The sequence below is a fragment of the Pongo pygmaeus genome, chromosome 6 (assembly GCF_028885625.2).
Source record: "Pongo pygmaeus isolate AG05252 chromosome 6, NHGRI_mPonPyg2-v2.0_pri, whole genome shotgun sequence".
NCBI lineage: Eukaryota > Metazoa > Chordata > Mammalia > Primates > Hominidae > Pongo > Pongo pygmaeus.
The window spans coordinates 39,148,457-39,175,279 of NC_072379.2; the positions used below are offsets into that span (position 1 = coordinate 39,148,457).

At 48.9% G+C, this 26,823-nt stretch overlaps 1 protein-coding gene across 14 annotated transcripts in view; it reads left to right on the forward strand.

Moving 5' to 3' along the window:
- TNS3 (tensin 3) overlaps nt 1-26,823 on the forward strand; it is a 308,196-nt gene that overhangs the window by 64,450 nt on the left and 216,923 nt on the right. For all 14 annotated transcript variants that reach the window (XM_063667331.1, XM_063667329.1, XM_063667338.1 and 11 more), the window contains one exon: nt 10,698-10,735. In XM_063667331.1, coding sequence (XP_063523401.1) covers nt 10,698-10,735 — 38 coding nt within the window. The remainder of the gene's footprint in view (nt 1-10,697; nt 10,736-26,823) is intronic.

Here is a 26,823-nt window from a genome sequence, read left to right on the forward strand (position 1 = left end):
GTGTTCCCAATTGTATCCAGGCCCAGATCAGTTTCTGCCCTGTTGTAGGTGTCCAGGACATATTTATAGGCTTACAAAATGTTTCAGCTGTGGGTATTAATGAATACCGGTGGAACTAATGAGGGAATAAAAGGCAGAAGTATTTAGTTTGGTGAGTATTAACTTGTGGTTAACTTTGCATCTTTACAAACATCTGGTTTGTTGGAGGTGGTGAAGGTCCCTGCGGGTGAGCTCTTCCCCTTCCCTTTCCCGATGAGACTTATCTGAGGCTTGCCCTGTGGGTGGCTTTTGCGGGTAAAGATTGGTAATGACACCTTTCCTCTAGGTTTCTTTTGTCAAGCGTGGGGCTGCAGGATGCTGTGGCTGGTAGCCCTGGTAAGATGAGTGTGATTTGAAACGGGGCTTGTGGAGACCATCCAGGAAAACAGCACAGCAGGGTTTCTATTGCAAGGTTGGGCGTTCTTGTCTTCAGTCAACATTGGCCAGGCCCCAGTAGGACCATAGAATTGGCACGCCCCATGACACTGTGAAGGAAAAAGAGCCTGTGTAAGTACACTAGGCTGAACTGGGATACAACACATGAGCTAGATTTTTGTTTGTTTGTTTGTTTTTGAGATGGAGTTTTGCTCTTGTTGCCCAGGCTGGAGTGCAATGCTGTGGTCTCGGCTCACTGCAACCTCCGCCTCCCAGGTTCAAGTGATTCTCCTGCCTCAGCTTCCCGAGTAGCTGGGATTACAGGCGCCCACCACCACACCCGGCTAATTTTTGTAGTTTTAGTAGAGGTGGGGTTTCACCGTGTTGGCCAGGCTGGTCTTGAACTCCTGACCTCAGATGATCCACCCACCTCGGCCTCCTAAAGTGCTGGGATTATAGCCGTGAGCCACTGCACCTGACCCACATGAGCTAGATTTTTATTTGTGTGTGTTTGTGTATCTTCACAGGAAATCATTTTAGCCATTGCTCTTGTCAGTGTAGGAGGAGGAGGATGGACCTGGCGCATCTCCTTAGGTGCTGCCGCATGTGTAGATGGGGCATTAGCAGGGTAGGGACGCTGCTTATTGAGTTGGAGCCGGGAGCCGGGCACAGTCACTGTGGGTGTAGATGGGGTAGAGGCAGGATGTGGGGATGCTGCAGCTCATTGAGTTGACATGGGGTCCTGATAGTCACTGCAGGTGTAGACAAGGCAGAGGCAGGATGAGAGGATGCTGCTCACTGAGTTGAGATGGGGTCCTGGCAGTCACTGGATGTGAGGACTCTGCTCACTGAGTTGAGATGGGGTCCTGGCAGTCACTGCAAGTGTAGATGGGAGCCTGGCAGAGTCAGGGATGGGCTGCTCCACAGGAAGCTGTGGCCCTGGACAGTTGCACCCTATTTCTGTTCCTCAGTGCCGTGATCTTTACAATTTGTACATTAGAGTAGTTAATCTCTAGGATTTTCTCTTTCTTAATAGACTATATAGAGACCACTCCACAAATAGACAATTTCATAGTGTTCTCTACTAATAATTCACATATGTCATACACTTTTGCATTTTGATCCCTTTGTGTACATGCTACCTGGAGACAACAAGGTATTCCCTTTACATAGATTATGTAAGTAATCATGCATCACAGTGATGTGACGTTTTGGTAGAGGTGTTCTTTCTTTGGCTTATTTCTGGGGAAGCAGTAGAGCATGGTGGAGCTGAGGTGGATGGTGGAGACAGCCTGCCAGCATTCCTGCTCTGCCTCTTTCTGCTTAGAGTCATTGTGGGGAATAGCAGGGTAAATACACATGAAACACAAACACTGAGGAGCTCCAGAAAGTGTTCAATGGTGTCAGTAATGACGATGATGATGATGATGTTGTTAGTGATGGTGATGAGGGTGACAATGGTATGCTGATAATGATATTGTAATTGATGGTGATGATGGTAACGATGATGGTGATGGTGGATGGTGGCGTAATTGATGATGGTGGTATATTAGTGATGATGGTGTTGATGAGGATGGTGATGATGATAGTATGATGTTGGTGAAGATGGTGATGGTGAAGATGATCATGATGGTGATGGTGAGTGGTGATGGTGTAATTGATGGAGATGATGATGGTGATGGTGTGGCTGATGGTGACAGCGGCACTGGTGATTATGTTGACATGATGATGGTGATGGTGACGATGTTGATGAATGGTGACAATGATGGTGATGATGATGGTGATGACAGTAATGATAGTGCTGTGACTGGTGATGGTGATAGTGATAGTGTAGTTGATGGTGACAGTAACAATGGCAATGGTAACGATTGTGATGATGATGCTGATCGTAATGATACTGATGGTGATGATAGATGGAGAAGGGTTAGGGGCATATTCTGTGATGCAGGCCAGTATTTCTACCATTCCTTTTCTGGCTCATCCTTGGACTTTCAGGTCCCTGACTTTCACATTTTAACCTCCTAGTTAAATGCAAATTTCATGTGTGGTTAAGTTGAAAGAAAACATTTCATGTTTTAAAAACTGTTATGTTAACATGTAAGGGCCCTGTTATCTCTACTCTTGGAACTTTAAGTAAGGGAAAGAAAAGATAGAAATGACATTGAGCAATGGGGTTAAGTGTCCTGTTGTGGTTTTTCTTACACTGCTCAAAACCTTGCTGGTGTGCTCATACCATCAGTTAGGACTCTGAGGCAACCCGTTCTCACTACATGTCACTGAGTTCCCTTGGGTGGCCTAACATGGTCCAGTTGCCACTGATATCCCAAACTGGTTGTATTTCACAGAGGACAGAGGAAGGCGCTGTTATGGGTGAGTCTTGGCATTCTGGAATTAAGTAGATTCGGCCCCAAAAGTTACAAGTTTTGTGGGACTTGGTCCCTGGAAGAAGGTAGATCCAGGGAGGATCCAGGGTCAGACCACGCATAAATGCTCCCCATTTGAGAGATAGTTTTCTGGGATCTAATAGTGGAATCAGCGAGACTATCATGGAACGAGACAGGATGGCACAGAATAAAGAAGCACTGCAACAAGAGAGACAGCTGTAGGGAAGGCCTAAAGGAGATGAGAGTTGAGAAAGGAAGCAAGGAGAAAGGAGAAAAGAAGCAAGGAGAAAGCTGAGAAAGGAGACCAGAGGGAAAATGGAATGAAGGGAGTTTTGTAAGAAAGAGTTGGTAATGGGTTATTCCACACGGTTAACCCAACATTATTAAGCACCTGCTAGGAGAGAAAGATGAGAGTTTTGTGTCCTGTCTTTGAGTCTGACAGAGTCAGCAATACACTAAGTGATTACAGATAAAAGTTTGGAGATAGACGGGCAGGTCGGTAGGTGTGTGTTTTTTGCTTTGGGCCAGGTGCAGTATTAGGACTCCAGGAGAACATGGTAGTTATTTAAAACTAACAAGGCAACAATGGGGTCATGGGGTCGAGCAGTGAATGTGGGCATTGGGCAGGCCTTGTCTGGCGGTCCCCCGCTGTGGGTCAGTCACTCCCCTCCTGCCTTGTGGAGCCTGTTACTGGGACACAGAGAGGCTGGCAAACTTGACAGTTGATGCTAGGAGAAGCAGAGGGTGACTCACAGGCTTGTTTATAACTTGGTCAATATGTGTCGAGTGTTGTATAAAAGATTCTGACAACCCTGTAAGACAGTGGCCTGGATTCCCAAGGCTCGTGGAGACGTTGTGAAGAATAGCAGTTCCAAGACAACATATAAAAATGTTGGGCGTTTGCAAGCCAGACAGCTCTGTGCTGTAACTGCTGCAGCGGGAGCCAGGATTCTTAAACATGAGTCTGGAAACCTCGTCTGACAAGGGAACTGATGTGTGGTTTGCAAACTGTCAGCTGTGGAGCTGAGTGTTCAGGCAAAGCCCTGAGAAGGGGCCTGCCACACACCAGCTCAGACGCTGGAGGGTAAGCTGGGCTGGAGAAGGGACAGGCTCCTTACAGGAAAACGCTTTTGGTGGAGCCTACTTGCATGGAATGTCATTGACTCTCACTTGAGATTTTTCAGCTTTTCAGTTTTGCAAGTTGATGGATGAAAAGTGATGTCTCCTTTTCATTATGTTTTTCATTCATCTGGTGATTACATGAGGTTGAACATCTAAAAAGATACAGAAAAGCTGCCTGCAGCATTTCTGTTTACTTAGCAAAGTAGCCTTTCAAATCCTTTGCTCATTGCTTATTTACAAATTAGATTATTTTAGGGCGTGGTGAGGTGGCTTATGCTTGTAATCCCAGCATTTTGGGACGCCGAGGCAGGAGAATCGACTGAAACCGGGAGTTCGAGACCAGCCTAGGCAACAAAACAAGACCCCATTTCTACAAAAAATTTAAAAATTGGCCTGCACAGTGGCACGCGCCAGTGGTCCCAGCTACTCCAGAGGCTGAGGCTGGAGGATTGCTTGCGCCTGGAAATTTGAGGCTGCAGTGAGCTGTGATCATGCCACTGCACTCCAGCCTGGGTGACAGAGTGAGACCTCATCTTTAAAAAGAAAAAAAAAAATAAATAACATTTTGAAAATTAATAAATTTAAAAATCATTTTTTTAAATTTCTAAGACTTCACTATATTATGAATACTAAATCTTATCTGTGATATTAGGCAGAACTTTTGCCAATTTCTGATGACATTTGTCCTCCGAAAAGGTCAGTTTCTTATCTTTCCACTTTGTACATTGCAAACATTCCAGTCAGTTGCTTGTCTAAGTTTGTTTGTGGCCTGTTTGTCACACAAAAGTTGTAATGTTTGGTTTGTTCAGATCTACTCATCTTTTCATTTAGTTCATACTCTTGTTCCTTGTTTTAGAATGCCTGCCCTTCTCCAAGGTCACAAAGATGTTCTCTGATATTTATTCTAATATTCATTTCAGCTTTTCCAATTCCGAATCAGTTCCATGATTGATGCATCTAAAATTCACAGTATTTCTGTTATTATTATTATGTTGTTTTTCATGGAGTAACCAGTGTTCCCAGTTTTATTATCTGGCTCCTCCTTTCTTTCTGAGTTGTGATGTGTCTCTCCAGTGTCATTTTCTCTCCTATGGATGAGGCCACTGCATATGTCTGTCTGTCACAAAGTTTATTTCATACAACACAGAGCGCTGTATATCTGTTAGCCTTGCCTTTTATAAGAACTCTCACATGTGAAATAGTTTAAGATCATAATTTTTCAACAGCTACCTAATATTTTGTTTGTATATATATGTTATTTTATCTTTTTATTGCTTAGGTAAACTTTTCTTTTCATGGCAGAGAGGAATCTTGGCTATCACCCTGTTCTACTCCTAATTACAGAAGGGGAAATGGGTGCCAGAGGGGACATGACTGGCACGGATCTTTGGAGAGGGGCTGGAGTGAGCATGTGAGTTCAGACTCCTGAGGTCCCTGGACACCTGCTCCTGGTCATGGTGTGTAGCTTATGGTAGATATTTGCTTTAGTGGGCTCACGCATGTGGAGCCCCAGTTTTTGCACCAGGCACAGAAGAGCCTTTGCACACCAGCTCACTGGGTGTTCCAGTCCAGCTCTGGGAGGTGGGCTCTGCCCACGTAGAGCTGGGCTGGCAGCTGGTGTCACTGCTTAACCTGCTCTGTCGCCCAGGGCAGGCAGCTTCCGCTCTGTGCTGCAGTTTGCTATTCGTACAACGGAGTGAGAATGTGCCTTTCTCCCTGGTCCCCATGGGAACAGGTGGAACAAGGCGTCTAAAGTACATGGAGCTTAGTGGAAGGCACCGTAGCAGCCAATAACGGGGCTGCATGGATGGAGCCTCTCCCAGCCAGCAGGGCATGTGTCTTCTGCAGGGGGAGGTGCGGCGGCCGGCGGGCTCCGGGCAGTGTGCCTGGGCCCCGGTTCTGCAGCCTGAGTTCTCCAGGTTCTTCCTGTGGGTCCAGCTCTGTGCTCAGAGGGGGAGGTTCCAGAGGCTGAGGCATTTTCCTTCTCTTGCTTCGTTCACAGGAGTGGGAAGGTCTGCGCCAGAAGCCCCTGGGAGAATTCACTTACCTTTCTGTTGGTCAAAATTGGGTCCTTACCCCATTCTGAGAGCCTCAGGCAAGGAGAATGAACGGGGTTGCCCTCGCGCTGAGGGTCTCGGGCACCCACTGCTAGGGTCCTAGAAGACCCTAAAGGGCTCCTGTCAGTGTGGTTTGTATTCATCACGATTTACCCTATTAGAAATGGGAAACTGATGAGTATTTAAAATATTTAAGTCAGTTAAAAGCAATGGTAATGAACCAATTATATGTTAAAATGAACATATGCTTAATAAAAAATAACTGTATGTTTCAAAACAACAAAATGAGAGGAGGGGCATTTTTTTTGTGATTCTGTTACGCAGCCTTAATCAAGAGGCTGGTTCCCCCTGCATGCAGTCTTCTGCAATGTTTGGTTTGAAGCGTTGAAGACAATCTAGCACCATAAACATATCTACTTGGAAAAGGAAGCATTTTAATAGGCTTTTCAGGCCATTGTAGATAATCCATTTTGATTCTACACCAGAACTCAAGTGACAGTTGCTTGAAGTTCAATTTCACTGCGGAATCTGAAATTGTATCAGTAGAGTTTTTCCTACTCTGTTTTATTAAAATCCACTGGCCTGTCTTGCACACCAAGTGCATCTTTTACCCGGTGTGGAACACCACGCACTGGACATTTGGAAATTATTGGTTCACTGACAGTTTTGCAGAACTTCTAAATGTTGACATATTTGTTATACAGTCTCAGGAAAATCCCCACATTTGTTAATATTATTGTTGATTTTAACAGAAATGTCCTAGGAGTTGTTAGGCCCTGGTGATGGGTACAAGTCTTTTTTTTTTTTTAAGACAGAGTCTTACTCTGTCACCCAGGGCATGATCTTAGCTCATTGCAACCTCTGCCTCCTGGGTTCAGGAGATTCATGTGCCTCAGCCTCCCAAGTAGCTGGGATTACAGACATGCATCATCATGCCCAGCTAATTTTTTGTATTTTTAGTAGAGATGGTGTTTCACTATGTTGGCCAGGTTAGTCTCAAACTCCTGACCTCAAGTGATCTGCCCGCCTCAGCCTCCCAAAGTGTTGAGATTACACGTGTGAGCCACCGCATCTGGCCTGGGTACTAGTCTTCTAAAATTCTAATTTTCACTTGAAATCTCAAATTTTGACATTGGTTTATGATGACAGACTCACTTCATTTTTGAGAAAATGACAAGCACTCGAGTCTGAATAACCGCATTTTGTCTGCTAGGAGTTCTTTCAAATAAAAATGACATTCCCTGAGAAGGTGGCTAGTTTAGCTGCCAGCTCACACAAGTGCTATTCCAAAAAAGAGGCAGGTCTGCGTGGCTGAGGGTCAAAGTGACCTGTGGCCTCTTCTGGGCCTGTGGGCTTTAGAGATGGATTTTGGTGTGAAGTTCTTCTGCTGTTTTGGAGCCTCCCTTGTGGCCAACACCTTCACAGCCCCAAATCCCTAAGTGGTGATCAGGTAATGAGGTCTCCACAGCGTGTGGGCCTGCTGGCTATGGGCTTCTGAAGGCAGACCTGGAACAGGTCAGGATTGGGACACAGTTGTCCAGCACATGAATCCTCCATCTCATCCACAAACCCCAGTCTCACATTAGTAAAACAGGCGAAGATAGGTAGCTTCTTTCCAGGGTGTGGTGGAAATTTGGTAATACCCATGCAGTTCAAGCTTTTAGGTGCTGAGTGTATCAGCTGCCTGTCACTCCTGTTAGTGCTGCTATTGTGAGACCCTGGTCATGCACCACAGAGACGCTGTCGCTTGATGAGCTTGCAGCCCATCGGGAGAGATGGACACAGGGAGATCATCATGATATGACAAGCCGTGATGACCTGCCATGATGGGTCAGTGGCACAGAAGGGTGTGAATTCAGGAATGGAGGCAGCTGAGCTGGGCCCAGGAGGTGGGTGCAGGATGGTGTGAATGAGGAGCTGAGGTTGGTATGGGCAGGGTTAGGGCAGGCAGGGGTAGGGCAGGCAGGGGGCTGTCTCCTGTGGGTGGCAGGATAGGAAGCTGGGCCTGGGCACTGTTCGATTCATATTTTGTAATATGTCAGAAAGGCAGGGAGAGTATGGGTGGATGAAAACACTGAATTTGATGCGCAGACGGGCTGGAGTCCTACCTTCATGGACCACGGCTGCCCTCTTGGCTGAGTCACCCTTACAGTTTCTCCCCGAGAGGTGCTTACGAGGAGCAAGTGCAGTAACATACGGGAAAGTATCTTGTATACTGCCTGGTGTGGTGCTGACCAGAGCTGGGCCACAGATAGATTGACGGTGGACTTGCTACTCTGAGGATTACCCATACTGCTGGCAATTGAGTGTGAAGTCCTAGTCCAAACATATGTAAAACTTTGAGGGTCACTTGTCTACATACCAGAAACAATGGCCCTGCCTCTCAGGATTGTAGTCTTGGCTCATCGGCAGTTTATATGATTTCACTATGATAATTGAATTTAATGATTTTGCCCTACGTTGCCGATGGCTGTCTGGTGGCCGAGTAGGCCACCCACCATGGATGTATCATACCAATGCCACCCTTGCACTGACCAGGGCCATTTTTTTGTGTTGAGTTGGAATGTTGCATGACAAATGATTCCCAAAGTTAGTACCTTAGCATAACAGTAAGCATCTGTTATCTCCCACTGTGTCAATGATCAGAAATTTGGGACATAGGTGACTGAGCAGTTCTGGCTCAGGGTCTCTGGAGAGGCTGCACCATCTGAAGGCTTGGTTGGGGTTGGAGACCAGCTTCCGAGGTGGCGCACTTCTGTGGCTAGGAAGCTGGGGCCAGCTGTTGGTGGGAAGCCTCAGCTCCTCTCCATGGGGGCCTCTCCATAGGGCTGCTTGAGTGTCCTCACAACATGGCGTCTGGCTGTCCTCAGAATGAGTGATCCTGGAGACCAGGACAGAAGCCATGATGCCTTTTAGCCACAAAAGTCACACACCGTCCCCTCTGCCAGGTTGCACTGTCACACAGGCCAGCTGATTCACTGTGGGAGGGGGCTATACACCGGCATGGGGGCCAAGAGATGAGGTCACCCAGGCCATCTGGAAGGCTAACCGCTGCATGATGTCGTGGTCTTGTGACATGCTGCTAAACGTGTGTGGGCAGAATTCTTTGCCTGACTCTCACTCAGCCAGAGGCCAGAGGCCTGCCCGCCGCCCTTTTCCTTATCTCAGTCCTTTGTGCTGGCCTCTGCCAGGGATGGTTTCTGTCTGGACTTTTAATCTTGTGTGGAAGCCCCTTGTTTCCCAATGGCAAGTCTCTCTTGATTTGAAAATCACTGATCACCTTTGTGTGTTTTGCCCATTAGAAGGTGTAGGATAAATACATGTCTTTGTGAATAGTCTTACAAACCTCAAGGTATAGAACGACAATTCAGCAATTCAAAAACATAGATCATACAAAGATAACAACCTAGCTGTAACTACTGGAGTTCTAATAATTGCCAGGCATGGGCAAGTGACCTTATCTGTTTCATCCTCATTCAACCCTACACAAACCTTTTTGACTTTGATACGTCATTGAAAACAGAGTGCAGGAGGGGGAGTGAGACATTGATTAAATTCACAGGGTGTCGACACGCAGAGCTGGGATATGGGGCCCCTCTCCCTGACTTCCGATGTCTTGGTCTTCAGGTCCCACACACTTCTGCATGTGGACATTGCTTTCTAGTTTCAAAACAGGGTTCCTTGAAGGATTCCATTTGACCCATGATAGCTCCGTGGGAGGAAACAGAGACCCAGCTAGAGGGGCAGAGCCTGGATAGGAGGCTTTGGTCACTGTTCCCCAACCAAGTCTCTTTCCCTCCTCCCACAGCTGTCCCTGTGGGCTGGCAAACGTGGGGGAAGGGAGGGCATGTACCCGACGCTCCCTTGGAGCTGGCACAGGAGGCTGTGTTGGGATTATTAGGTGTTGTTGCTTCATTTCTCTTTCCCTGTCCTGCAAGGCCTGCCTGCAGCATGCTCGTGGTGCTCGTGGGGAGGTTTATGCCTCATCATCACAGCTGCAGCCTCTGGGCAGAAGGGCCTGTGAAATCCGCATTGGTTCCACCTCTGCATTGCATTGTTAGGGCCTCCGAAGGGACACAGGACTCGAAGGGACACAGGACTCGAAGGGACACAGGACTTGCTCCGTTCACACAATGGCCCCTCTGGAAGGATTCTCCTATAGGAATTTAGACATGAATTTATTCTGACAGTCAGTTCTCAGGCGGGAAGTGGAAGCACTTCCGAAATCCAGATGCACGACTTTCTCACAAATTTAAAGGCTCCAATCCAGTCTTTCATGGACACTTTAAATTCTGATTCTTAAGGGGCATTTTCCAGTTTCTCTTCTTTTTTCAGGGATCAGCTATAATTTCTGGGCACACATGAATGCTTTCTGCTGCTGAAATTCACTATTCTTCTTTAGGGATCCAGTTTGGCTGGACGTACATACCCCTTGAAAAACCAATCTGCTCGTGACCCTGCTCCCAAGACATTCCTACCTGAGCCACCTGAGCTGTTGCTAACAGATAACAGTTGTAACTCTGCTCTTGCACACCACGTCCTCACTGCCTTCTGTCCACACTGCCGTGTGTCACATGTAAAAATCTCCCTCGTGCCAGAGAGAGGCCACCTATGGGATCTTCAAGCCAGAGACTTTGAAGGATTGAGAGGGTTTGAAGATGTAAGAATTCTTGCTAGAGAGACTGCTCGACACACATTCTTTCTCTCTTTTTTTTTCCAGCCTGCAAGTATTCCTGCCACAAGAAATGTGAAGCCAAGGTAAGCATTCCGTTGCTTTCCCGTGGGACTTTTTATAGCTGACTTGGCCTTCATTGAATGATATGTGTGGGGGGGCTTCTTTGGACTGCAGCCACGGAAAGAAAACTCTTTAGGAAAGCCAGGGCTGGGATACGGTGTATACCTTTCATCTCAAGGATGAACCAAAGAGCTTTGAAATCTACGGTTTTAATTATGGAAAATAATTCTTAAGAATGTGATTTCAGATAAGAATTCAATCGTTGTCCCCTGGCCACATCAACAGCTCCTTCTCAGTGGCACACTGTCCCTGGTTTCTCACTGCCTTGTCATACTGCCTCTCAGCGGAGAGAGGGCAGGAGCAGGGATGTCCAGGGCATTCCCCTGGCCTGGGGACTTTTCTGCCTCATTTTGGAGATAGTTGTGCATAGATGGATTGGGGTTTTCAGCTGCCATGGAAACCTGGGAACCCTGGAGTAAGGTTTGGTGATGTTCACTGAGGTTTGTGAGTCTCTGGAGAGGTTAAATTGCCCGAAGGCCTGTATGACCAAAGGAGGCCTGGCTATGTCCTGTTGGACTTAGGGTTTTGGTGAGTGGGGAAGTGAGGTGGCCTGGAAGTGCCGTGTGGGAAGTGACAGACACCCCAAGGAAGAAGCACATGGTTTTCTACCTTGTCTTGGTGCTCGCACCTTCAGATCTCCTGGGGATGGTGGCTGTACTTACGGAATCCCCAGGTATGATTTGGGTTTGCAGTCGGGGTGTCAGCAGTGTTTTGCCCTATCTACTGTTTGGCCCTGCCTATGGGGGCTCCGTAGGTGTCCTGACAGGTTGTCCCCATGGCTGTAGGTCCAGGGAAGAGGAGTTTTAGAGTCTTGGGATTTTGCTACTCTTACAGACCTCATGCATCAGCTGTTTTGATCATTTCCAGCCCTGCCTTGGGCTCCGAGTGGAAGGCTGTGCTGGAAGCTGACTTCATGTTACCATGAACTCACTGCGTGTGGGTCTGCTTTCCATGTGAGGACTAGGGGGGTTGGTTTCCCCGACACTCCCGATCTCAGGCATACACAAACACACACATGCATAAATACGCACATGTGCATGCACATAAATACACACGCACACAAACACATTTGTGCTCACACGCACACATGGATATGTGTGCACACAAATACACACACACACACAAAGTTGGAAGAACTAGACTAGTATAGCTCTATTTCTTTTCTCCCAAGAGACTTTTTAAAGTTTTCATTATGGAGAATGCTGAGCACGTGCAGGAGCAGAGAGGATGGCACAGGGCCTTGCTGCCCCCTTCCTGAACCCCAGACCAGCAGCCCCTGTGACCTGGCAACACCTCCTTGCTGGCTGCCTCCTCCAGATGTCACGTAGGGTGCACTTCTCGGGCCTCCTGGGGGCTGTGTGGAGTGCTTCTCCTTTTGCTTTCCACCCTGCTCTGGAGAGGGCTTCCCCTTTTCCAGAGGAGTAGGCGTTTCTTGTTCACACACTCCTAGGCGTAGCTGATTTCTGACCATGGTTTATTTGAAGTTTTTTGTCCACAGATAGGCTCCTTTCCTGGGGTGCTGGGCACCTTCAGTGGTGTGGGAGCAGTGCTTCTGAATGCAGTGGTGAGTGGGAAGATTGTACCTTTGGGGGAGCATTTCAGACTTGGAGAGCTTCCCCCTCCTCTAGGAGGACTGGGATGTGTTGTCCCTTAACCCTGTTGTGTGGTGCCTTTGTCCGCATTGCTTGCATCTCGGGTCAGCTGAGGAGTAGGAGGAGGGGGTGGGCTGCTTGTCCTGACACTGTTGTGGGCCCAGCCACCTCTGAGCTGCAGCCGCAGAGATGAGTCTGCTGTTGTTCCTTCCATTTCTTAAATGAAGCCTGTCGCCGGCTGCTTAAGGGATTGAATTCTTTGGTTCAAAGTGTATTCCAAAATCCTTAACTATCACTGAATATGGAATTTCTAACGGCAACCATCGGCAGTTTGCTGAGGGATGGATAAGCTCCTATTCCTATCAGATCACAGTGTGGGGAACTATATCCGTGTTCATTTTTTTTTTATAATAGCTTTGAACTGCAGGGGAGAAAGCCACTGGCAATAACAAAGCACCTTCTCATTCCAAAAATATAATGCCGTCGTTGTTGGGGATATGAGGGCCATAACTCCCCAGCTGCTTCTGCAGGGTACGCGGCTAAGGGAGCGGCTCGGTCTTCCAGGAACTGAATACGGCTGTGGCTTCTCCCACATTATTGCACTCGGCTTTTGAGTCCTTGATTACTGTGTTTACATATATCGCCCAGTGGGCTCCTTAGACGCTGCACTCAGATTGCTCAGGCAAGTATGAAGCCTTGGTTCAGCTCATAGGCTTTGTCTGGCATCAGACCCGAGACTGGGTGGTAGCGTGTGCTGTGTTAAACCCCCTCGATGGTGTTCCCCTCTGTGTGGGAGCACTTGTGCCTGTGTCTACAGGCTCCACACATGCCCTGGAGCATGTGGCTGGTGTGTGGTGGTGCTAAAGGCCACAGCTGTTGGTCTGCTGCTGTCAGTGACATTGTCACAGGCTCCTCCTGTCCAGGCCCTCAGAGCCCCTTCTGTGGCACTGACGATGTGGAGAAACCATCCTGCAGAAATGGGGACCGAGACAGCAGCTGGGGGCTCAGGCAGGGAGGCAGAGCCATCGTTGGGACATTTTGAGAAGCCCCAAAAGACTGCTGTCACTCTCTTCTTGAGCCATTGGACAGTATGTCCTCTCAGGCCAGGCCATGCAGCTCAGTGGGTAGGTGGAGGCAGAGACCTGGACTTGGATCCCAGTGGGGCTTTTTGTCTCCCAAAGCCTTTCTAGTTCCCCTTGCTATGGTCTTGATGTTTGTGTCTCCCCCAGATTCCTGTGTTGAAACCTGATCCCCAAGGTGATGGTAGCTGGAAATGGAGGCCTTTGGGGAGATGATTAGGTCGTGAGGGTGGAGTGTCTATGAATGGGATTAGTGCCTTTATAAAAGGGACCCCAGAGAGATCCCTTACCTCTTCTGCTATGTGCATACATGGCAAGAAGGCGTCCTCTATGAACCCTGAAAAGGGCCCACATCAGACACTGAATCTGCTGGTGCCTTGATCTTGTACTTCCGAACCCTAGAACCTTGGGAAGTATATTTCTGTTGTTTATAAGCCTCCCAGTATTTTGTTATAGCAGCCCACGTGGACTTAGATAGGCCCTGAGCCTCACTTTCTTCCTGCATAAAAAAAGTGAGTAATAGTTTTCTATAATAAACAGAAAAGTAACTTTCTCTTAGCTGTTGGTTATGATAATACTTACTTAAGTTTCAGGGAAGTCAAATAATGTATGTACAATCACTTGAAAGTTTGGGATTTCAACTATTTTGCTTCCTGGAATGCAGTGCTTATTCATGTGAGCCACATGAGCTGTGTGGGCATCATGACTTGCTTTTTTCCTGGCTGTCACTTGACTTACCGGCAAGAGTGAAAAAAGAAGTACGAGAAATGAAGCAGTTGTAGGAAAGCAGATGTTGGGGAGGGGAGAAGAGGGAGGAAAGGGTGGCAGGTGGTGCCCCACTAAAGGAAATGAAAGGGAGGTTCTGTGGAGCTTAGGCAAGCAGATGGAGGCACGGGAATCCTATCCTTGAAACCTGCAGCCTGGCATCATGGTGAGATGCCTCTTCCGCCTCTGCCCACTTGCAGACACATTTGCTCCTTAGAGTTGCACTTTGTGTAGGGTATTGAGTATCATCTTGAATCATCAGAGGAGAAATAGACCTGCAGATAATTTTTTTGTAAACTTAAGACCCCATGTAGGGACCACATGCAGGAGTTAGTGAGGGGAACATGTGCAGGAGTAATGTTGGGGAGACGCCCTGCAGAGGGTCCCGATGCGCAGCTCCCCCTTTAATCCAGGAAAAACACAGAACCTCCTGCCACCTGGGCTCCAATGCTCTCAGACCCCCTGGCTCATCCTCAGCCTTTGCAGCCTGGCTGCGAAGGTCCAGCTTGCTGTTTCTCTCTCTGCACATGCCTCGGTTTGCACCCTTCTTCGATATAAAATACAGGAGTGCTGGTGTTGCCTCCTTGCTGAGTCTGTAGAAGGAGAATGCAGCAAGAGGAGAGAGGTCCCAGGCTCTGTCCAGCCTCTTGGCTCCTGCAGGTGGCCTCAGCGTCTTCTTCCGCTGTCCCTGTGCTCCGTCTGGGCAGTTGCCAAGCCAGGAGCCTTTCCCCGCTCTCCAGCTGGCTGCTTGAGGGAGAGAACTTTGTGATAGGCTTGCTGCTCTTTTTAAGCTGAGGCTACAGGAGGTCCTGGGGAAGTCAGCGGAACCTCCTGCTGCCCTCATTGCCTGCTGCCCTAGGGGCCTTTGCTGGGCTCTCCTATCAGGGATCCCCATGTCCTGGCTGCGGCTGATACAGGAGCTTTGTCACTTCCACCAGACAGGCCCAGGGCAAAGACTTGGTCCTCTGCCATGGAAAACACGGGACCTAGAGTTTATGGCTTCTTCAGAAACTGTCCCTAGACATTCATCCTGGGCGTCAACAGACGCTCAGGTGGCCTAACTGATAAGTTTCAACCATTAACTTCTGTCTGGCAGTTAACTTTCATCTTCAGATCACTCCTTTTCTCTGCATGCTAAGAGCCGCAGCTGCCGTGCAGTAGGATACGGGCCTGCTGAGTCCCAGGGATTGACCTGTCCAGCCCCCTCTCCCCATTGTCTGATGAAAAACCTCAAGACCCCAGGGAGGTAAAACAACTTACCTATTGTCACCTAGCTTCTGAGGCCCAGAATTCATGGGTGTTGCATTTCAAAGCTCTGATTTTTGCTGTTCCATGTGTTCTTTTTGGTGCTTTGCCATCTTCATGTATCAGAAATGGAGCTGAGGTTTGTGTGGGTGACTTTAGCCCACCTTGCTCGTATGCCTACAGAACCTACTATGCCTCTTGTGAACTCCAGCTCCAGGGCCAACTTCTCTAAAACACAAGATGAGCGTCTCTCCCGCTTGGCTTGGGGCTCACTCCTCCTGGGCTGCATTTCTATTTCTCTCTCATGAAATGATGCCTGAGAATTCTCTGACTCCCGCATGGCCCAGGGCTCTTCTTCCCCGTGAAGGCTCTGCTCATACATCCGTGGCATCTTGTCCGAGACTCCCAGTCCTCCCACGAGACAGTGAGCAGGGGCAGTATCTCTCCCCAATTCCCATAGCTCTTTGCAACCCTGCAGGGGCCTCGGCTGTCGCAGCTGTGTGTTTCTGTTTTGGACCTTCTCACCCGTGCACAAGGAGGGAGGCTGTGGGAGCTGCTGTTTTGCTGACCCTGAGCTCTCGGTTACTGCATTCTCTGAGCCTGTCTCACCTTCCATGTCCAGACCTTACCCTGTCTATGGCCCCAGAGCCTCCACTCTCCAGCATCCCACCAGCCAGCTCTGCTCTGCTTAGGGCAGGGGCCTGTCTTTCCTGCCAGGACACAGGGCACGGAGGCTGCAGACTCTCGTCCCCACCTTCAGCAGGGTTGGTGCTCCCTGGGCTCTTGGTGGAGGACGGAATCTGGTTGAAGCTCATTGCCACAGCTTTTAAGGTTGGAGTGTCAGCTTTGACCTCCCCAAAAGGTGTAAGTAGTGGCCTTTTTTCATATGGTCTTCACTAGGAACGAATGATCTGAATTTGTTAGTAACAAGGCTTAATAAATTCTTTCTCTCTTCCTTTCTCCTTTCCTTCCTTCCTTCCTTCCCTCTCTTCCTCCCTTTCTTTCCTTCCTCGCTTCCTCCCTTCCTCTCTTCCTCCCTTTCTCCTCTTCTTTCTTCCTCCCTTTCTTTCCTTCCTCCCTTCCTCCCTTCCTCTCTTCCTCCCTTTCTCCTCTTCTTTCTTTCTCCCTTTCTCTCTTTCTGTCTTTGTTTCTTCCCTCCATCACCCAGGCTGAAATGCAGTGGTGCGATCTTTCACAGCAACGTCCACCTCTTGGGTTCAAGGGATTCTTCTGCCTCAGCCTCCCAAGTAGCTGGGGTTATAGGCGTGTGCCACCACGCCTGGCTATTTTTTTCAGTTTTTATTTTTAGTAGAGACGGGGTTTCACCATATTAGCCAGGCTGGTCTCAAACTCCTAACCTCAAGTGATCCACCCACCTTGGCCTCCCAGAGTGCTGGGATTCTAGTGTGAGCCATTGAGCCCAGCCAGGACCAATACGTTTTTCATAACCAAAAGGAAAATCCCTGGCCCTGCGTGTAAAAGCTCTTTTGTTGTTTGTGAGTTCATCTCTTTCCTGCGCCTATTTCTACTCTTTACAATAGCTTCAGGAAGATGGTTACTCCCTCTGAACTCAGCTTCTTCATTTGAGCATAGGATTTTTAGGGATGTCATGAGATACATCTCTCCATGTCCAGCCTGTGCAGAAGGAATGCCATTCAGTCAGCGTTGCTGAGGGATCTGCAGGACCCTGCTGAGTGCTTTAGATATGCTCTGTCATTTACTCCTCACACTTCTCTCTGAGGAGGCTTGTTCTGCTCCCTCTTACAGGTGACAGGGCTGGGACCAAGCAGTTGCACCTCTTGCTAAAGCCTGCGATGGTCCTGCCCCAACTCACGCGGCCAGCACGGGCTCTGCCTCTCTCTGCCGTCTCAGTAAATGTTTACACGGGCGTCCCTTGTCCTCCCTCCCCACTTCTTGCTCTAAGGGTGGAGGCAGTTAATTTTTAAGCCAGCCAGCTCAGCAGACATTTCCTGAGTGTAGCTCTCGGCAGTGCACAGAGCTGGACCCAGATGCAGCATGCTGTCCACAGGGAGCTTCTGTCTGCAGCCCCACAGGGCGAAGTGAGAGTCCGATTCTGCCAGATGATTGCAGGTCTCCACATATGTTTGCCAAGTGTTTGTGTGTGTGTGTGTTTTAATGTTTGACAGCTTTTAAAATGGTTTTTAAAATTAGAAGATGTGATTTTTAGAGCAGTTTCAGATTTGCCGAAAAATTGAGGGGAAAGAACCGAGGGCTCACACACACGTGCTTACATGTTCACACGCATGCATATTCACGCACAGAGACACACACTCTCCTGCCGTCAGCATCGCCGCACCAGAACAGCACGTTTGTTAGAATTGATGAACCAGTATTGATGAGTCCACAGTCTAAGTTAGGGCTCACTCTGGGTGTTGTACATTCCATGGGTTTGGACAGGTGCATCATAAGTCACATCCACCATGACAGTACCGTATGGAGTAGTTTCGCTGCCCTAGAAATCCTCTGTGCTACGCTTCTCTCTCCTGCACCCCGGCAGCTGCTGACCTTTTCACTGTCTTCATAGTGTTGCCTTTTCCAGAATGCCATAGGGTTGGAATCATACATGTGTAGCCTTTTCAGATGGGCTTCCTTCACTTGATAATATGCATTTAAATTTCTTCCCTGTCATTTCTTGGCTTGATAGCTCATTTCTTTTCAGCTGAATAACACTCTGTCGTCTGGATGTGCCACAGTTTACCCTCTATTCACCTACTGAAGGTGGGTACTGATCGGTGGCTTCCATATCTTTCTTTTTTGCTAGTTGTCACTACTGTCTGAAGAACCATGAAGCATCCTTAAATTCTGCTCTTTTTGAGGACACTTTTATTCCTTTTCCTGTAAGATCCCTTTTCTGGTAGGCTGTCCTCACCAGTCTTTGTTGACTCATTTTAATTAGATAGTCACTTTACACATTAACACCTTACTAGAGGCATGTTTATACCTTTGTCTCTTTTTCTACTGGGAACTATTATTCCTGACTCCCAGAGTCTGGGGAGTGGCCCCACTGTGTGAATCCCGCCAGCCAAAGCCACGGTGTGGGCTCTAGGCTCACTCTCAAAGTCAGCAAGCCACGTTTGGCTTTTCATGTCAGCACAGTTATACTTTGTACAAAAGAATTAAGGTTTCTAAATCCCTAATAATCTAAGCCTCAATCAGAGGCATTGATTGTGGACTTCTAGGCCTTTCTTGGACTCGAAGGTGGCCAGCAGGACCAAGCCACTGTCAACTAAGGAAGTGCGTCAGCCGGGCGACACCAGCTGCCAGCAGCTCGGGGCCTTGCCCTGTGGGGCTCTGCTCCTTGCACTGTCTCGGCATCTGCGGGGCTTTATGGTGACCCTGCTGGCATTCCACAGGCTGGGAAGTCACTGGGTTCACCATTTTACACCAGAGGAAACAGGTCTTTGAAACTGGTGGTGACCTTTGGCCGGGCTGACGGGACCATGTTGACTGTCTGGTTATGAGTGTAGTTCTCGCCCTGTGATGGCAGGTTTGTTTTTTAGTGTGGCATAAGTGTAAGCTATATTTGTGTAGGAAGTCCTAGCCCTGCCTCAAAAAGAGGCCAAAAGAGAATTATAATCTTTTGAAACAAGATATTTGTTTTAAATAAATAATATAATTTTAAAATGTATCCTGTGTTTTCTTTGAATCATCAGTTTTCATTCCATATTGTGTTGTAACAGATGAAACAACACATACCTGGAATGAATCTGCACCTATTTGCCACATCATTTTAACTACACGGCCAGTAACCTAATTAGCAGCCCTGCAGCCAGCATCTGTGTCTGTCTCCTGGGCAGGAGGCTAGAAGGTGCAGCCGGAGGGAGAATGTGGGTCCCTGCGTCCTGCACGTGGCTCAGGCCAGGCCTGTCTGTCTTGACTCTCGGCATCTGTGAAATGAGGGTAACTTTCCATGGCACTGTGGTTACATGAGAGTGTAGGAGGCTGTTGGCAAGGGCACCCCGTGGCTGCAAGTGTGTTTTATTGATTAAACTAGGGCTTTTGAGGTGCCCTGGAAATCTTCTTCTGAACCCCACCTCTGTGTCTTTTGACCAGTTCTAACCTGAGAAAGAAGCGCTCCCTGCAGACCCTCCATTACTTGAGAAATAATTTGGGCAAGCGTGCTGTTGGTTAAGGTTCACTCCCCACCTCCACCCTGCGGGATGTTGTTGGGTGTCTGTTTACCAGGGGTGTCATGGAGGAGAGAAGGGGCCAGCTGACCTCATGCAGCCAGGCTCTGATGACAGAGTGGGACACCCAGAGAAGATGAGGCCCCTGAATTCAAAACAGATGCCACTTTCATGGTGACAATAATGAATGTTTGAGTGACTGCCCTGACTGGGTCAGACAGACCACGGTGGGGAACCCGGTCCTGGAGGGAGCCCCATATAGCTCGAGGGGCAGGGGACAGAGCAGCAACGCCAGGCATCCATGGGCACACGTCGCTCCAGTGTAAACAAAAACAAAAGAAAAGAGCACGCGGTGAACATTTCCTGCTCCGTGTGTGTGTGTGTGTGCTCCATACGTGAAACTCTGTACTAGGTGATTACTTATTTTCTCTTGCCTGGCCTCTTTGGGAGAGCAGAAGTACAAAATGGAAATTTGCATGTGTAGCTCTCAGAAGCAGCTTCTGAAACTTTGAGGACTCATGAAGGAGAAGAATGAATAACAGACCTGGGTCTGGATCCTGACTCTGCTTTGTCTTACCCATGTGACCTTGGGCTTCAGTTTCTTCCTCCATAAAACAGGAATTAACCCCTACTAAGAGGACTGCTGAGAATTGAATTCAACGGCTCCCCAAGCACAGGGCCTGGTGGCTTCTGCAGGAGTGCTCTTTTCCCTTTTTAATACCTTAATCTGCATCATTGTATTAGGAATCACTGTAGATGTCTACAGTGTCAGTTGCTGGAAACTACTCTTTCTGCAGTTGTGGTACTGATGCTAGTAGATTTATTTCATGAAATGTTGCCTACCGCTAGCATAAATCACTATGCATTTTATTTATTAACTGTTAAAGGACAAGAAAGTATATATATTTCCTAAATTTTCTTCTGAGAATGGGATCTGCTTTTTTAAGCAAACAAATTCCATTTAGTAGGCTTAATTAGTGCCTCAGACTTAGCCTGGGCCCACCTGAAAGTGGTTCCATATGGCTAATGGCAGAGCCGTGGGCTTAATATTTTCTGACACTGGAATCCAAGTGCCTCTTGCTCAATGCTGCCTTGGTTCTGGCCAGCTCTGTGAACTTTCCCCTAACTGGCTGCCCTTCTTTCTACTCCCCCCAGCCTCCTGCATTTGCACAGGCTCACCCTGCCTTGGCTCACCCCACGGAGGACTTCCGTAGTCCTGGCCCACATCGCTGCAGCCACGGTGTCTGGGCCTAGGGCAGAGCTGGGTGCTGCAGGTGTCCCTGCCTGCTTGGTCTTGGGTTTCTAATGTGATTTCCCACAAGCCCCTGACGAGCAGGTACAGATGCATCCCCAGCCCTCCGCCTCTCTCACCTGTGTCTGGCGTTCTGTACTGCGTGTGCGTGGACTCTCCCACTCAGCCTCTGTTTGCGTTGGCCACCATCGCTTTTACTCCCGCTTCTCTTGAAACAGGTTCTGGCCGGTGGTGTGCAGATGAGGGTTTATACCCTGCTGGGGGTGCAGCGGGCTGATTGGCAGCCTCTGCTGATTCCCCTGGTGGAAATACCTCCCCTCCCCCCGCCTGCTTCCAAGCTACCAGCCTGACATTAATCAGCTTGAAACACTCCTGAAAATGCCCTGTTCGGCTCCAGCACCTCCTGCCCATCAGCTCTGGTCACAGGCGAAACGTCCCTCCTTCCACACATGTGGCCCCAGGCGCTCTTTCTGCTGATGACTCTGGCTGCCATCTGCAGGAGCCCTTGGCCCCTTTCTAGAAGACCCCAAACTCTGTATTCCCCTGTGTGAGCTCACATCCTGTTCAGTGATGTCCTTTTTCTGACGTGCTTTTCTTACTACCCCTTTTTTCAGACCACCATTCAGTTTGTGAACTGCTCAGAGTCTATAATGTATGCTTCCTCCCATTATCCTGTCACCCCGCCTCCAGGCTCACTGGGGTCCTCTCCGCTCCTCGATCCAGGGCCTCTTCACCTCTGGGCTTCTGGGCTGGGCGGCATCGGGGCCTCTCCCCAGCCCTGCGGCACCGTGTGCTCCTTTTGAATCACAGCTCTTCCTCTCTGACCCTGACTCTGGCTCTGTCCAGGTTAGAAATCCACTTGTCATGATGTGTGTGGTTTCGTCCACTGCTCTCCTGAGTGGTCTGTGCTTACCCTTCCCTCTGCTGAGATGGAGGAGGAAGGTGTGCTGCAGTTGGGGAGCTGCAGAACAGCCTGTTCTCTTTTAATGTTTAGACACCATATGCAGTGCATCTTTTTAAAATTTCTACTACGGTCATTCTTCCACATGGATGCCACCCACCCTGGCATCTAGCAATGTCATCTCTGCAGAAGCTTATCTCCGGGACTTTCTGGCAGTCCTGGGCCCTGGCTCTGGCTGGGAGACTGCATTCTTGCTCTGAGTGTAGGTTCTGGCTCTGAGTGTAGGTTCCCAGTGGGATCTTGTTCCTGAGGCCTCTCTATGGCCCGTTCAGACTCAGGTTTTCCAGAGCCTGAGTTCAGGCTGGGAGAGGTGCTGGAAGCCCTCCCCTGTTGGGACATAACCATTCCTGTCAGGCTAGGAGAGACCTCTGCAGGCCTCGTCCTCAGGGTGGGGGCTGTGGCCCTGTGCCCACCATACTTCCAGACACCCCACTCTGTCTTGTGCAGCCCCTGCCCCAGACACTGCCCTCTCATGTTGTCAGCATGTGTGTCCGTGAGTCTCAGCCCCCTAAACCACAGGACAGGCACTTAGTTGATGTGCGGCACTGAAGCCTGTGCTCTCTGGCGACCGCACCAGTGTTGCTGTGCATGTGCCTTCACGCCTCTCTTTGAGACATGGCTTCATGTTCCATGGGGAGGAGAACGTTTCTAAACAAACCTCTGGCTTTATTTTTGTGGGGCTACTTCTGAAGGATAGGTTTCCTAGTAAAGCCCCCATTTCTTCTCTTTTTCAGCCACATTTTTATCAGCGGGGCCAAAACCCATAACGAAGCATTCAAATCCCCACCTCCAGATTTTGAATTGTAAAATAAAACTTGTTTCACCATGGGTTTCCCCTTCCCCCCTTTTGTAAAGCAGTTAATTTTAGGCAGGGATTCAGGAAGTGCCTGCTCCCATTTTCTGTGAAGCACAGAAATAGCTCGCGGGGCGCCCTCTCTCCGCCTCCCGGGAGCAGCTGGCGGAGTTCAGTTTTGTGTGTTTCTAGGCATTTCAACTCCTGCCTTTCTGCGCACTGTGTGTGTGTCCGTGCACCCTCAACTCCAAATTACCCTGGAACTTTCCGAAGCCCGCAGGCTTCCCTTCTGTTCTTAATAAAGCGGTGTGCAAGGATCTGAGCTGTTAACCCTCCTTTATCACTGGAAACTGCCCCCTGTTCAGAAGATCTTTAGAATAATAAACTCACAACTGCGTCTTTCAGGGGAGGTGGAGTGGATAGAATGGCTGAATGGTTGCAATACTGTGATGTGAGAAATTCTGCTTTCAGAATCTTTATCTAAAACCTTTCGTTTTTTCAGAGGTTTCTTTACTTCTAAAAAGCATTTGGAGGGGAGTTGATTGAACCTTAGGAGGTTGGTTAGAAAGCTTAGTGCTGCCCAGCAAGAGCTGGGGTGGCCCAACCTTGAACAATGGGTGGGGTCAGTAGGAAGCAGACTTGTGGGCGTTTTAAAGGTAGACCTGTTAGGATTGGCGTACCCACCCGGTGGGTCAGAGGCCTGGCTCGTGAGTAATCCTTAGGTTTTGAATTTGAGACACTGGGCAGAGAGGAATGCCATTGGCAGGATTTTGTGAACAGGTGTGGAAGTTTAGCTTTAGACCTGCAGGAACCAGTTTAGTTTTCATGGAATATGTTTATGTGGACATTAGAGTTAAATGGAATGCCATTATCAAGATTTCAGGGGTGGCAGTTTAGCTTCAGACCAGCAGGAACTAGTTTGGGTTTCATGGAGTATGTTTATGTGGACATTAGAGTTGGCCAGTTGGCCATTTGCAGCCCAGTGCTTAATTTTAAAAGATTCGATAAGTTGTGAACTCTTAGGGTTTCTCACGTTTTCTTTTCTTGTCAGCTTTCTTTTTTTTTTTTTGTTTTGTTTTGAGATGGAGTCTCGCTCTGTTGCCCAGGCTGGAGTGCAGTGGCGCGATCTTGGCTCACTGCAAGCTCTGCCTCCTGGGTTCACGCCATTCTCCTGCCTCAGGCTCCCAATTAGCTGGGACTACAGGCGCCCGCCACCACGCCTGGCTATTTTTTTTTTTTTTTTGTATTTTTAGTAGAGACAGGGTTTCAGCGTGTTAGCCAGGATGGTCTCGATCTCCTGACCTCGTGATCCACCCGCCTTGGCCTCCCAAAGTGCTGGGATTACAGGTGTGAGCCACCGCGCCCGGCCTCTTGTCAGCCTTCTTTAGATCAAAGGACAGTTGGTAAAACCCAAACTATTCATCATGTGATTCTTAAACACTCTTGCCAAAATGTATTTCAGGGAAAATTTCTCTGGTGCCTACCTTTGTGGAATTTACCATTTTCTTCCCTGAATAACTGTTGTATGTTTGTACCTTTTCTTTCATTTTAAACTGAATTTCGAAGACAACTACTAATTCTTTCTCATCTCCGAGTGCCCTGAAGTGTGATATTTGATATGCCATTCTGCAATGAATGAATGAATAAGAGGTTGAGACAACTGACCCAAAGTTTGGAGAAGTGACCGGCTCATTTATTTGTGCTATTCCTTTTCTTTACGGATGACCACTGAACATTGACTGTCAGAGCTCTGCGCTTCACTCTGGAGGGCGGTTTTATTCGAGATCCTGCGATCGCCTCCCTAGGGGTGACCACTTCCTCTGCCTTGTCATTAGCAACAGGTCAGTGGAAGCCAGGGCTTGATGTGAAGAGCCTGCTATTGATTTCATATGGAAACCTCAGATGCTGCAGACCCCCAAGAAGTAGGAGCTGGGGGTGGCATTAGCTGATATCATCGCCCGAGGCTCTGCTCCCTGTGAGCTCAGTGCCGTTCTGATGAACGGGCCTCGGCTCTCATAGGCAGTGGGAGCTCCTCCTGCTCCAGAGCTCCGTGACCGGAACCCCGCCTTTCTCAGCATGAGGCTGGCGTGGTTGAAAATACAAACAGCTGCTTGCCTGCTCCCTGGTGGATGTGGGGCCCACCCCTCATTTTAAAAGCCTCTGAAAACTGTGCTTTGTTTTAGTGTTACTGCCTCCTTGGAGCTTTTCCTTTGAAATAAGAAGAGGGTATTACAAAATCACAGGAGGAGAGGGTCATAACATTTCTGTGCTCGTCTCTTGAAGCAGAAATAAAAGCACATCTTACCTGTGTGTCTCCTGAAGAAGGGGCCTTGCCACTGGGCCTTGAGGCACGGGCACCTGCCCAGGAGGAGGTGGGCAGGTGGTTTTCCAGGCAGAGGGAGCAGCCTGGGCTGAGGCTCACAGATGGGAGGTGGGGTTAGGCAAGGGAGTTGAGCCTGGACTATGTTGTCTGCAGGTGAGGACAGAGGAGAAGAAGAGATCAGGTGTGGGGAGCTGACAGTGCCAGGCCCTGGAATCTACCATGCGGCAGGCGGGGCGGCCTGCCGACGTGCGGCTGTGTCCTCCATGAAGGCCTGCGCACCAGGCACATGGGCCCCAAACCCAGCCTTCCTGCTGCTGGCCAAACAGAGAGCTGTGGTGAGGGGCTGCCCCCACTATGGGGTGGCCAGAGCTACGACAGAAAGCCAGCGTAGGGTGGACATGAGATGATGACTCCCTGTCATTCGTGAGTGGGATTAGGAGTCACTGGCACACAGTTGGAAAGGGAGCCATTTCTGGCGCCAATAATTAAGGTCCCCATTCAGTAGGCCCATACAGCTTCTTCAGAGTCAGGTATTTTAACTTGTATGTTAAACATGAATAAATCAAAGCAAAATCAAAAAGCGTTCCTTCATTTGCTTAGACTACCAGTTGAGTGTTTTAGAATGTTCATGGTGTCAGGCATGGCATCCAGACCCGTCCTTCCAGGAGCCTGTAGGATCGCTCTCAGAACTGGCTGTGATTGATGGGGCCATGCACACATCAACATGAACCCGGGGCCATCTCTGTAGGACATGACTCTCGGGTTTCACCGTCCCAGTCAGGCCTGTGGTCTTGGGCGCTGGTTCCTTCCTGCCTTCCTTCAGGTGAACAGGGCGGGGCGAGGGACATGTCTGTTTTGCCCCTGGTTAAGTATTATCATGAATCAGTATCATTGCTGCAGCTTCATCATCAGAAAATTGTCCAGGAAATGCCTAGTCTGAACAATATGGAGTTTGTGTGTCAGGAGAGAGGCAAAGTCTGTATGGCCGAGATGGCCTTCGGTCACTATGTGTGGTCTGAGATGGCCTTCAGTTACTATGCTGCTGTCTTTGAAAGGCCGTGGGGTCCCTTTCACCCTCACTCCAATCTGACAGTGTATATTTGATATAGTCCCACTGTCAAGACTTTGCTATGAGCTTGAGGTTCACATCCACCCCACGACGTCGTATTATCCCTATTTCACAGATGAGGAGGAAAATTGAGTTCACAGAGGACAGTCTCCGTAAATTCATCAGAGCCAGCTGGGAGAAGCGGAGGTCGTGCCCTAATTTCAGTCTCTGGATGCAAAGACAGAGCTTTTTCGGCTCTGTCCAGTCACTCTGGGGCTTGAAACAGTATATATATGGTTTAAAATACATGTTTGTTTAAAACCGAAGCTTACATTCAAGAACACCACATACCGTGCATGTTCAGCCTGATGCGTTTTTTGGTGAATCGCAGTGTAGATGGACGAGAGGCTGCCCCTCTGCCTCTCCGCCCACTGGCTGGTGTCCTGGGTCATGTCTGCCCGCCTCGTGGTGAAGCCACAGCCGCACTCTGTCAGCCTCTTGCTCCCACCATCGGTGGCTGAAATCTCATCTGTGACAGCTCATGGCCTCATTGCTGCTGTTGGCTTTTTCAAGTGCTGATTTTGAGCCCCTTTCCTCCACTTCCCGACACACAGCACTGAAGGATGGCATTCTGGTGCCTGACACACTCATCTGGGCATGCTGGGGATGTGCGCATTGCTGGGCACACTATTTCTGTTCCCTGTTGTTGCCTAACAAATCCCCTGTACACTCAGTGGCTGAAACCAACAAGCTGTGATGGATTCGTGAGCTGGCTGGGCAGTGCTTGCTTCATGTGGTGCTGACAGGGGGACAGGGGTGGCCAGAAGGTCACAAACGCCCTCATG